The following is a 13,989-nucleotide window of genomic DNA, read 5'->3' as shown; positions in this document are numbered from 1 at the left end:
CCTGTGGACTGAAAGGTCCCAGGTTTGATTCCAGTCAAAGGGCACATGCCTGGGTTGTGGGCTCAATCCCCAGTGGGGGGCGTGCAGGAGGCAGCCGATCAATGATTCTCTCTCATCACTGATGTTTCTCTCTCTCTCTCCTCTCTCTCTCTCTCTCTCTCTCTCTCTCTCTCTCTCTCTCTCTCATTTCCTCTCTGAAATCAATAAAAATATATTTAAAAGAAGAAATTGCTATATTCTGTATATTTTTTAAAAAGCTCTTAGCAGTCAATAATAATTTTTAAGAGTGCAAAGGCCAAATATTTCAAAATCACTGTGTAGAGTAAATCTAATGGGAACCTCAAAGTAAAAATGTGTGTGAAGAAATAATCACACAATAGAATTACAAGATACTTTATACAGTAAAACTTGGAACATCTGCTATTCCAGGGAAATGGCAGTGAATGGCCTACATAGTCCATACCCACAAGGAGCACACACTATACCGTGAAGGGCATCATAAAAGAACCGTATAAACAAATAAATAAATATACTCAAACAGTGATATGTCTCATCCAGAATATAAAACAAATTATGGAAATACAGTAATTTTATTTTGGTTGGTCCAGGAATGCCTCCATGAGGAGGTGACAGTAAAGTTTAGGTCTGGACAGCCTTTTGAAGGAGGGGCATGGGTAGAGAGGAGGTTGCTGCAAAAGGGACTAGAGGAGGCAACTCTCTGGAGATGGGATATAATTAAAAAAAAAAAAAAAGGCCAGTGTCATTGAGCTCTTAACAAGGAGAAAGCCCAGTTTTGTCTTCTGCACAACCACATAAACAAGGGTTATTATTCTGATTTCATAGATGAGAAGACTGAGAAATGGGGAACTTTTAAACCTTGCTCACTGTCATACAGACAGGAATTTGCATAATTTGGCTTTGAAAACTGTAATCTAAAAGAATTCTGTATAATATATCTCTTAGGAGAGGAGGTCCTAAGTGAAATAAAGTGGTGGTAGGGGTTGGTGAGAGGAACAGAGCAAATATTCAGAGAAATTTAATGGTCGCCACTTGTCCTAACTCTACTTATAAGCAAAATACCTCTTATATGTCTACAGCTCTGTTGGATGTTGTAGGGAGGGATGATATCACTAGAAGCTTTAAGTCCTAGAATGATATCACTAGAAGCTTTAAGTCCTTAAAGAACCAATATTACAAAATAAAGGTCAAATGAATGGCATTTTAAATAAAATAGGACTATATAGAAGAGAGACCAAGAAAAGACAACATTTACAATTGGCTTGAAGATAGCTGAGATTACATAATGAATTTTTGTTTTATACTTATTCCTATAAACAAAAGTTAAATGTGTTCTGCTTTTATAAAAATAATAGAAACATGTATGTTTATCATATTGTTAAATTAGCAGGTAAATATATGAATTACCAAAGAATTGCATCCTTTTCAATGGATTTACGACCTAGTGACTGCTCATAATTAACTTAGTAATAGTTAACAGATCACATAGTGTTTAAGGGAGAAGGTATGGAACAAAGAATCTAAGGGATAAATAATTGTTAGAAAATCCTTCTAACTGTAAATCATAAAAAAATGGACATGTTTTTTTTTTTTTTAATTAGGAATAAGTAGTAAAATATAAGGACTTATGGGTGTTTGATTTATATTACAATTGCTGGGACCCATCTAATGTATATAATGTAAGACATTAAGTTTTCATTTGATTAAAAACAAAACATATGGGCAAACAAGCAAAATGAAAGCACTCTGTCTACTACTGTATAATAGTTGCCACAAATATATTGTAAATGCATTAGTCTAGGGCAGGGGGTGAGATAGAAAGGGTCAATGGGGAACAAAGGGGACATATATAATACTTTTAACAATAAAGATTTAAAAAAAATAAATAAAAAATAAAGGTGAATTATTTTACCTTCTGAAGTATTTCTTTAATTCTTAAATATAAACAATACCCCCTCACACACAAAATGAAGGAGCATGTTTGATTTTACTCAAATATGCGAAGTTCTCATAGCCTTGTTTTTTTCCTTAGCACTTTTCATATTCATATATACATTTAAACATTTCATCAATAGCTCCTCTATCCTATATAATAAAAGGATAATATGCAAATCGACCGAATGGCTGAACGACCGGTTGCTATGATGCGCACTGACCATCAGGGGTCAGACGCTCAATGCAGGAGCTGCCCCCTGGTGGTTAGTGTGCTCCCACAGGGAGAGTGCTGCTCAGCCACAAGCCGGGCTGAAGGCTGGCGAGCGCAGTGGCGGTGGCAGGAGCCTCTCCCACCTCCGCAGAAGTGCTAAGGATGTTCGACTGTGGGGAGCAGATCTAAGCCATCAGTCGGACATCCCCCAAGGGCTCCCAGACTGCCAAAGGGTGCAGGCCAGGCTAAGGGATCCCTCCCGCCCTACCCCCCACCCAAAAATGATCCTTTTTTTCTTAACTGTAAGGGAGTTTTTATTTTTTAAATTTATACTAATGTTTTAATGCCTAACACTGAGTCAACTGTACTAGCTCTCCTCCTAACATAGGTAGAAATTTCTATAGCCAGAGAAGATTATCTGAAAAGAAAGTGTCACTAAGATGGACATTCAAGCACAAAGACAACTTTTTGAGAGATATAGTAGCAGAAAAAAAACACTTTAGCACTCAGCAATATACCGCCTGCACGACTATCAGTGTGCTTGTACTTAAATACTGTGAGAGATGATGTTTTCTAATCTGACTCACTGATCTTTTTTTGGTAGATATGATGTTTCTTATCCAGCACAAAGAAGAAACCCATTATAAATAAATGTTCCAACTTAATTTGGATAGAGCTTACAAATTCTATAGTCTGCAAGAAAGTAAATTAGAATGTGGAAGTGTAAAGGAAAACCAAATGATTAGATACTTTCAAATGGAAATCTTATCTTTTGATGTGGTTATTTGAACAATTATTTAAAAATTCATTAGTGGTATTTTACCTGCAGTTATCAATGTGAATTTTTTTCACTGCCTTGGATGGGATGAAAGATCCCCAGTTATTGATTTCTACAATTTCTATGCAGCCAGTAAAATTCTCAAATGATCCAGAAACCTAGGAAAGAGAGAGAGGGGGACTTGTATTATTTTGTTCATGTTGCAAACTGGCCAGAGTGTACAATCATATTTTAGGACTGATTTCATTTATTCAACATATTGGTAGAAAGTAAATGAACTCATTTCATAAATTATCCCAAAAATTAGTAGGAAAAAATACCACCTTATTCAAAAGTTATGTGGAGTCTATAATCTTATTATACAAAATTCACTTTAATTTGTATATGATAAGGAAAATGCATTCATTAATACAGTTGATTATCATTGAAAAATAGGAGAAAAGCTGATACACTTTTCCATTTTTGCCTTTGTTCCTTGCACTTTTCCTTTCAGACATTAGTACCTTGTTCCATCTACAGCTATAGACACATCAAGAAAAATTGCTCCTTCTGGGTCAAAGAAAACAGAGAAAGCTACAAATACTCATGACATCCTATAGCCCTGATGCAGCCTATCTTTTGTATTCAGTTGCATGGCCTGTCCTTTTTAAGAATAATCTGGGCAAAACATGTATCCAGAAAGATCGTCAAAGGGCCAAGAGCAAAAAAGAGAGCATAAGGAATTGGAAAGCATTTGTTTTAAGGAACAAATATAACCTTTTAAAGATAAACATAAATATGACTTTTTGTTCTATTCACCATGAACATATTATACTACACCAGTAATTTTATATCTCTATAAATTTAAATTTATGTGAAAAAGAAACATTAGAAAAACTAGAAAGAGGCACATCTCAGAATTCAATAGTTAGAAGTGAGCATTTCTTTCAAGTTGTTTTTTTTGTTATGCTCTCAATATTATTAAAAAATTCATGCTAAGATAGACTGACTTATGACCAGGACAATCATTGGGCTTATATACTGAAAAAATATATTGATTTCTGAATTAAAAATATTTACCATTTGCATTCTCAAGACTTGGTTTCTTATTGAATGTAATATTGTAAATAAATAAATGATAGAATAAGACCTTAACCTTGTTTAGAAATTTTAGGGTGAATATATTTTATTCCATCTTTTCACTTACAAGTCTTAGTTTAAAAACTTTTAAACCTTTTCTCCTTTTTCCCTATGTAGGCAAAAATGTACTCTAAACCCTTTCAGCAAGTAACACTCTGTCAACTGTCAAATATGACTGAACTAGAAAATAAAACAATATTTCACATAGAAAGTTTACCAAGAAGTCATTCAATTCCAAGGAAAAATAAAAACATTTGGCTCTTAGATGCTGTAGAGGGAAAGTATCGATTTGTAATTGTTAGCTTAAAGTTTTTATGAGCTTCATTAATCATACAGTTTATCACATTTATTTTATCACAGAAGGGGGTTGAGGTTTGGGTGAAAGTTTAAAGGATTAATCAAAGAAAAACACAACAACAACAACAACCTTAGACACAGACAACAGTATGGTGATTATTAGAGGGAAAAGAGGGTGGGTGGAAGTAGAAGAGGGCATTAGGGGGATAAATAGTGATGGAGGGAGACTTGACTTGGGATGGTGAAGACACAATACAATATACAAATGATCTACTATAGAATTGTACACCTGAAACCTATATAATTTTATTAACCAATAAATTTAATAAAAACAACATACACCTAAATTTTAAATTTTAAAATAAAGTTTACATCTACCTCTCCTGAAACCTCACAAACATGTTAATTAGTATAGCTTAAATTTTTAAATTAAACAAAAATAAAAATGGTTTTAGAAAAATACTTTTGATTGCAATGATTGTGAATGTTAGAACTTGTATGTGAATATTTAATCAAATCAGCAATTTGGAATATGAGGAAGCAAAAAACATCCAATCAGAAGAGCAAAAAAAGGAAAAGAATCCAAAAATATGAAGATATTGTAAGGAGTTTCTGGGACAACTTCAAGTGTACCAACATTTGCATCATGGGGGTGCCAGAAGAAGAAGAGAGAGAGCAAGTTATTGAAAACCTATTTGAAGAAATAATGGCAGAAAACTTTCCCTACTTGGTGGAAAAAAATAGACTTACAAGTCTAGGAAGCACAGACTCCCAAATATGATGAACCCAAAGAGGCCTACAATAAGACACATCATAGTTAAAATGCCAAAGGTTAAAGGCAAAGAGAGAATCTTAAAAGCAGCAAGAGAAAAAAATGATAATAAATTATCTAATCCTACAACTTAAAGAATTAGAGAGTAACAAGAAAATCCCAGAGTGAGCAGAAGGAAAAAATAATAAAGATCAGAGGGGAGATAAATGACATAGAGACCAAAAAAACATTACAAATGATCAATGAAATCAAGACCTGGTTCTTTGAAAGGATAAATAAGACTGATGAACCTCTAGCCAGGTTCACCAAGAAGCAAAGAAAGAGGACCCATATAAACAAAATCAGATATGAAAGAGGTGAAATAACAACAGAACCCACAGAAATACAAAGAATAGTCAAAAAATACTATGAGCAACTCCATTCCAACAAACTGTTTAACCTAGTAGAAATAGACATATTCCTAGAAAAATACGACCTTCCAAAACTCAATCAGGAACAATAAAAAAATCTGAGTAGGCCGATAACTATGGAGGAAATTGAAACAGTAATCAAAAATCTTCCAACACACAAAAGTCCTGGACCAGGTGGCTTCACAGAGGTGTTTGACCAAATATTCAAAGAAGAACTAAAACCTATCCTCCTCAGACTATTCCAAAAATTTCAAGAGGAAGGAACACCTCCAAGCTCTTTCTACGAAGCCAGTATAACCCTAATCCCAAACCAGATAAAGACAATTCAAAGAAAGAGAATTACAGGCCAATATCCCTCATGAACATAGATGCCAAAATTCTCAACAAAATTCTAGCAAATCAAATCCATCATTGCATTAGGAAGATCATACATCATGACCAAGTGGGATTTATTCCAGGCATCCAAAGATGGTACAATCTCCACAAATCAATAAACATGATACATCACATAAACAAATTGAGAGAGAAAAGCCATATAATCATATCAACTGATGCAGGAAAAGCATTTGACAAAATCCAACACCGTTTCCTGATAAAAACTCTCAGCAAGGTGGGAATAGAAGAATCATACCACAAGATAATAAAAGCCATATATGACAAACCAATAGCCCACATCATACTCAATGGGCAAAAACTAAAACCATTTCCCCTAAGAACAGGAACAAGACAGGGATGCCACTCTTACCACTCCTGTTCGACATAGTACTGGAAGTACTAGCCATAGTGATCAGACAAGAAGAAGAAATAGAAGGCATCCAAATTGGAAAAGAAGTAAAATTGTCCATATTTGCAGATGACATGATATTGTACATAGAAAACCCTAAATACTCCATCAAAACACTACTAGAATTAATAAATGATTTGGCAATGTAGCAGGATACAAAATTCACACACAGAAATTTATGGCTTTTTTAAACACCAATAATGAACTCACAGGAAGAGAAACTAAAAAAAAAAACAATCCCATTTACCATTGTAACAAAAAAAATTAAGATACCTAGCAATAAATTTAAGCAAGGAGGTAAAGGATCTGTTCTCAAAAAATTACAGGATGCTGAAAAAAGATATAGAGGAAGATATAAACAAATGGAAGAATATTCCATGTTCATGGATTGGTAGAATCAACATCATTAAAATGTCCATACTAGCCAAAGCAATCTATAAATTCAATACAATTCCCATTAGAATACCAATGGCATACTTCAAAGACCTAGAACAAACTCTCCAAAAATTCATCTGGAATAAAAAAGACCAAGAATAGCTGCAGCAATCTTGAGAAAGAAGAAGAAAGTTGGAGGGATCACAATACCAGATATCAATCTATACTACAAAGCCACTGTTCTCAAAACTGCCTGGTTCTGGCACAAGAACAGACATATAGACCAATGGAACAGAACAGAGAACCCAGAAATAGACCCAAGCCGTTATGCTCAATTAATATTCAACAAAGGAGGCAAGAGCATACAATGGAGACAAGATAGTCTCTTCAATAAATGGTGTTGGGAAAACTGGACAGATAACTTGCAAAAAAATGAAACTAGACCACCAACTTACACCATACACAAAAATAAACTCAAAATGGATAAAGGACTTAAAAGTAAGACAGGAAACAATAAAAATCTTAGAAGAAGCCATAGACAGCAAAATAGCAGACATTTGTCATAGCAATATCTTTACAGACACAGCTCCTAAAGCAATGGAAACCAAGGAGAAAGTAAACAAATGGGTCTACATAAAAATAAAAAGCTTCTGCACAGCAAAGGAAACCATCAACAAAACAATAAGAAAGCCCACTGCATGGGAGAACATATTTGCCAATGTTATCTCTGATAAGGATTTAATCTCAAAATTTATAAGGAACTCATACAACTTAACAAAAGGAAGATAAACAATCCAATTAAAAAATGGGCAAAGGACCTAAATAGACACTTTTCAAAAGAGGACACACAGAAGGCCAAGAGACATATGAATATATGCTCAAAGTCACTAATCATCCTAGAGATGCAAATCAAAATGATAATGAGGTACCATCTCACACCTGTCAGAATGGCTATCATCAACAAATCAACAACCAACAAGTGCTGGTGAGAATGAGGAGAAAAAGGAACACTTTTGCCTTTCTGGTGGGAATGCAGACTGGTGCAGCCACTGTGGGAAACAGTATGGAGTTTCCTAAAAAAATTAAAAATGGAACTTCCACTGGACCCAGCAATCCCACTTCTAGGAATATATCCCAAGAAATCAGAAACACCAATCAGAAAGGATATATGCACCCCTATGTGCATAGCAGCACAATTTACCATAGCTAAGATTTGCAAACAACCTAAGTGCCCATCAGCAGATGAGTGTATTAGAAAACTGTGGTACATCTACACAATGGAATACTACGCTGTTATAAAAAAGAAGGAATTCTTACCATTTGCAATAGCGTGGCTAGAGCTGGAGAGCATTATGCTAAGTGAAATAAAGCCACATTATGCTAAGTGAAATAAAGCCAGTCAGTGAAAGATAAATATCACATGATCTCACTCATTTGTAGAATATAAAGAACATCATAAAGTGATGAACAAAAATAGACACAGAGACAACGAAGCATTGAATAAACTGTCAAACTTCAGTGGGAAGGCAGGGTCGGTTGGGGTGGTGGTAAGAGATCAACCAAAGGACTTGTATGCATAAATAAGCATAAGCAATGGACATAGACACTAGGGGGGTGAGGGCATGTGCCGGGGGTAGTGGGTGGGGTAGGCCGGGGGAGGTAAATGGGGGAAAAAAGGAGACATATGTACAGCTATTTATAATACTTTAAACATTTATATATATATATATATATATGTGTATGTATATATATATATATACATATATATACACACACACACACACATATATATATTTATTTATATTTATATATATATGAAAAAAATAAAAAAAAATATATTTTTATTGATTTCAGAGTGGAAGGGAGAGATAGAAACATCAATGATGAGAGAGAATCATCCATCCATTGGCTGCCTTCTGTACGCTCTCCATTGGGGATCTCACCTGAAAACTGGGCATGTGCCCTGACTTGGAATCAAACTGTGACCTCCTGGTTCATATGTTGATGCTCAACCACTGAGCAACACTGGGAAGTTTCTTACCATTGAATACTTTTAACTCAAATACTTATTAGAAATTTGAATATTATTACGGATCATTATATGTTTCAACATGATTATTCATGATCATTATGTTTCAACATGAAGGCAGGGTACAGTGACATATTCTGTGTTTTGTTTGCTTTTGACATTTAACCAGTAAAAATATATTAAAATTAGAAAAACCATTCTATTATACACTGCTATAGAATGAATATTCCCCCCCTCCCCCCAGAATTCATACTTGGAAATCTAATCCCCAAAATGGGGATACTTGGCAGTGGGGCCTTTAGGATATGATTAGGTCATAAAGGTGCAGGCGTCACAAATGGTTTTATTTTTTTATTTTTTCCACCCCTCCTCAATTTGTATTAATTTATTTAGGAGAAATTACTGAGATGTACTATGTACTGAGCACTGTTCTAGGACATGTGGGGGTCACAAATGGTTTCAGTGACTTTATAAAAGAGGTTGTAAAAAAACCCCTCAACCCTTCTACCATGTGAGGACACAGCCAAAAAATGACTAATTACGAATCAGGAAGTGGGCTCTCACCAGACACAGAATGTGCTGGAGCCTCGATCTTGGACTTCAGCCTCCAGAACTGTGGGAAATAAAAGCTTGTTGTTTAAGCCACCAGTCTATGGTATTCTGTTATAGCAGTCTGAGTAGATTAAGAGAAGCATCTTATTATATTGCAGTATACATTTATTGTATTACTAGTGGCACGGTGCACGAAATTCGTGTACATTAAAAGGGAATTAGAGGAAATATTTTAATATTGCTATTTGCCCTTTCTCTATAATAGAAGTGTCCAGCCAGCCCCACCCCCATTGGGCGACACCAAGACCCAGCCGTCCCCACCCTCTCAAGCCCCGCCGGGCGGGGGGCACAGCCTCAGGTCCCCCGGCCCTGGCCTGCACCATGCAGCCTCACCCAGACCCGCTGCACCATGAGACCCCAGACCCACCGTGCTGCAGGACCTATCAATGCACCTCCTGATGACTGGTTATTTGGTCGTTACAAATGAAAATAAAGTCATGCAATTAAGCATGCACATTCATTTTCAATGCCTGATTTGTCTACGTTCTCTAAAACGCAAAATAAATAAGATCTTCAGCCAGATAGCATCATAATGCCAAGTTCTTTATATAATGACACATACCATTCTCTCCACTCAGTATGCTCCATTTGAATGGATTAAATGTACGTGACTCATATGAAAGGCACTGCTGCTTGCGCTTAATAGAGGAAGCATTAGCTCATTACCTAGCGCCATAAAGTGGTTTAAATGGCATATACTGACTTGAAGAACAGAAGGAAAAATAACAACAAAAAAACCCACAAAAACAACGTTCAGTGCTGTGGACAGCAGAATCCTCTCCTTTTCCCTTTGTTTTTTTTCTGCTTTTCCCATGAATCTATTTGTGCTCTGCCTCAAAATCAACACAGAAGACAAAATCAGATGCTGTAATCTGCATTTTATAGTGCCACTTGAGTACAAAGAGGTGTTTTTCAATCTTTTTTTTTTTTTATCAATGCAGCTCAAACTTGCTCCCAACGTTCCAGGAGCCAGGCCAACATGGTTGTGCGGACATTCCTTTGCTAGGTGCTGTCAGGCCTCAGGGCTGGGGCGGGGAACACGCCAGGTGTTGCTGGAAACGAATCAGCTCTCCTCTCTACATAGCAGGAATCTTTTCATTATAAAATGCAAAGCAGCAGCCATTTTCCATTACCCCCATCCCCAGCCCTCCTCGCCCGGGGTGTAGGAAGGGGCTGGGAGGATATTTACACTCAGGTCTTTGATTTCTCTTATTTAACTGAGCCCAGTGACAGCTGCTTCTCTGAGCGCAATGCCAGCCAGCTCAGGGATAGCTGCATCTGGAAGGAAAGCAGCAGAGCTGAACAGGGGCTTTGACCAAGCCCATGGGTCATAGCAACCTCGGCAGGCGGGCTGCTTCCAAAGACTCTAGGCTCCTCCCAGCTCTGCACCCCAGCTCTCTGCTCTCCCCCTTTCACCCACAGGCACCACTGGTGTGGTGTGTCCCAAGGCTTTGTGTGCAGATGCTGGGGTTACAGGTTCAAGACGCTCCACCTCCTCCTGGCACTTTGAGCCATAAGCACCTGCAGGGACCTTTCGACTCGGTCTTGGTCTTTGGTCACTGCTGAGGTTTTCTGGACTCTTCTAGGCCAGGGACAGCCAGGACCTTTGCCTCTGACCAACGCCTTGCCTGCAGCCTGCCTGGGGTACCCCCAGCCCTGGGAAAGCATGGGGGCGTGGCTGACCTGGGTAAGGGGCTGTAGGGGGGTGGGGGAGTTGGCTAGCCACCCCACCATCAATTGGGGTGGGAGAGTCTGATCAGGGGTGGGGATGGGGGAGGGGATGGGCAGGGCAGCCATCTTGTGACGGTGTTATGGCCTGAGGGTCAATTTGTATATTACCTCTTTATTATATAGGATAATATATGTGAATGTGTGATATTACTTTCAACTAGATAGATAGAAGAAATGGGGAAGGAATGTTATTTCTCTGCAATGTATGTTCTTTTATTAATGATGTATTTATACCTGAGACGAGTACAAGAACTGTCTTGATTAAACTCTTATATGAACTTCCTCTATAGTTAAGCTGTATTGTTTTGATAAAAATTTAGATGATTAGAGCCTATCTGATTGACTAACCTATGTGGTTGGATTTTTTCTAAAGGTAAAGTGTCAATCACTTATAAGCTTGTCAATCAGTTAAAAAATAAACAGAGCAAGTCTAACTTATTCTGTAAAACTCAGAAATTTTGAGTCTTGCAATAGATTTTCTTAGGGCCCCAAATTTGGCATTATTTCAAGAGTTAAAATTTCATTAGGTATCAATTATATCAATTCCCACATAACTTTACAATGAAAATAATATTTATTGAAAGTAATACCTTATGAAATTAAATCATAATCTAAACAATTAGGAAAATGCCAACTGATATAGAATTTTGGTCTATGATATTATTTAGTATCAGATAAGAGTTAATGATTCTGTAAAATAAATAATTGAAATCTTACATTAGAAATAAAGCAAATGTTTTCTTTAAATTTGACATTCTCCTGATTTTAAGTAAAAATAAAGAATATTATTTTAAAGTCTTGAAATTTTTTCAATTTTAAAATCAAAAGTTAAGAAACTCTTTAAAAAATTTCTGAGCTTGCAACTTTCTGATACCCTATTTGTTAGTTGAAGACTTTCTGAAATAACAAAGCACTTATATATTGTTAAAGTGTAATACAGGAAATGGTAGATCCTGTATTTGCCTTGAACTAAAAAGATAAAATATGGAGTTTTCTACTACTTACAATAGTTACTTGAAGAAGTCAGCAATAAAAATGAAGTTTAAGTCAAATGTTGCAACTTCTCAGTTTTTTGCTGGTCACAGTTCACTGAATACAAAATGCATTTGGAAATAAGGGAGATTCTACTATGTTGACACCAGCAACCAACTCATCTTCTAGCATCTCCCTGACTTTAGATTCAGAATCAAGCTTTAGAAAAGAAGAAATTTTGGCAATTTTGCAGAATTGTCTCTATATGGAGTCCAGTAATGATAACATTTTTTTTTTGTCCTACAAAATATTCTTTAGGTCATTCTATTACTTCAGATTCCCATTTCTAATGTTGGAATATAAGCTGAACACATTTTAGAAAATAAGTATTTCATAAAATATTTTGGAATCTGAAAAACACAAAAACACATGTAAAGCTGTAATAATAATAGTAGCATTATGGTGACCTTGTACTTAGTAGATCATTATTGCACCAAATTCCAAACATTAAGATTCATAAAATAATTCACAAATATTTCCATGTATTCCAGAATTTACAGAAATTTTTTGTTACCCACTGTTCTGCTGTTGCACATACTTTTGATAGCTTTTCCCCAGACATTTGAAGCATAAGAAGAAGGTCAGGTAATTTGCTCACTTCTAGGTTGATCTCACCCCCATTTTGCTCTGGCATATCACATACTCAGCTGTACTACTACCCTCTCAAATCTCTCCTTGTCATTCTCTGTAGAGACAGTGGAAATGGAGGAAAGAAGAAGGAGGTTTCAATTGAAAGCACTCATTTATTCTGTGAAAAAAGCTTACATTCTAAAAAACTATGTTTATCTGTATACTAGTGGCCCAGTGCACGAATTCATGCACATTGAAAGGAAATTATTTAGAAGAAATATTTTAATATCACTCTTCGCACTTTCTCTATAATAGAAGTGTCAACCAAATTCATGATTGACAATGACAGATGGAAACACACACGTGCAATTGGCGCCGAGAGCTTTATATGTATTGTGCATGCACAAGTCAACTTAGCCTTTTATAGATATACAATAAGTTTGCTTAATTAGACCTGCTTTCTGATGTACCTAAACTTTTTCCAGCCCAGTGAATCACCCCAACTTCTCTTTCAGGTAATTGTCAGCAACACAGCAGTAAATATTATATAGGATATATACTGACTTGAAGACACAAAGCAGATTATTATTGTAGATCTCGCAGGGAAAACAAAGAATAAAATATTTAACTGCAGCAGTGTTTTACTATATTCTGTGCAGCGAGAAAACCTGAAGTCATTTTCAAGGTCCACCATTTCTTACTTCTTTTCAGTTGGGTCAAGTTTTTAAGCTTTCTAAATCTCCATTTTCTAGCTAATGAAAAGAAAATAGGATTCCACCGAGTCTCCTATCAACCTACTCCAGGACTTCTGTGAGAATCAAATGAGATGAGGCATGGAAAATGCTTCACAGACATTGGTTAAAGTGTGAAATGTTTGCACCTAGCTATATAGCAAGTTGTATTCCTGGGCTGAAAAAACTGCGATGAGGCTAGTCATCGCTAGGGAAAGGAAGTGGGGCATTGCTATGGGATATCATTACCTGTGCCCACATCAACCGTTTCCAGACTGGGCTGGGCTGTGGGACACATTTTGAGCCATGGGGTCTTGGCAGCATCAGCTGGGATTTGGTGGGCTGTCACTCTGGGGTGATGGCGGGACTGTGTCTCACTTGGGGGAAGCCGAGTGTTGGTTTGTGGGCGCCAGGTCTGCGGTGCTGTTTCTCTGTAAATGGCTAGTGCACGTCACAGCAGGTCCTGCATTGAGCATCAGTGCACATCATAGTGACTGGTCAGATGGTGGTCAGTGCACGTCATAGTGACTGGTCGGATGGGCACCTAGCATATTAGCCTTTTAAATATATAGATGGGTTAATGCA

General features: G+C 36.7%; 1 protein-coding gene across 1 annotated transcript in view; it reads right to left on the bottom strand.

The window, feature by feature from the left end:
* Positions 1 to 13,989, bottom strand: part of EYS (eyes shut homolog) — a gene marked incomplete at its 5' end in the record, with an annotated part of 1,363,978 nt that overhangs the window by 475,299 nt on the left and 874,690 nt on the right. Inside the window, 1 exon segment of the mRNA XM_079781621.1 lies at positions 2,988 to 3,100. Within this exon segment, the coding sequence (XP_079637747.1) occupies positions 2,988 to 3,100 (113 nt within the window).

Source organism: Cnephaeus nilssonii, assembly GCF_951640355.1.
Source record: "Cnephaeus nilssonii genome assembly, chromosome: 9".
In the NCBI taxonomy this organism is placed as follows: Eukaryota; Metazoa; Chordata; class Mammalia; order Chiroptera; family Vespertilionidae; genus Cnephaeus; species Cnephaeus nilssonii.
Note: the sequence above shows the minus strand (reverse complement) of the source record. Positions and strands in the feature narration are given on the sequence as shown.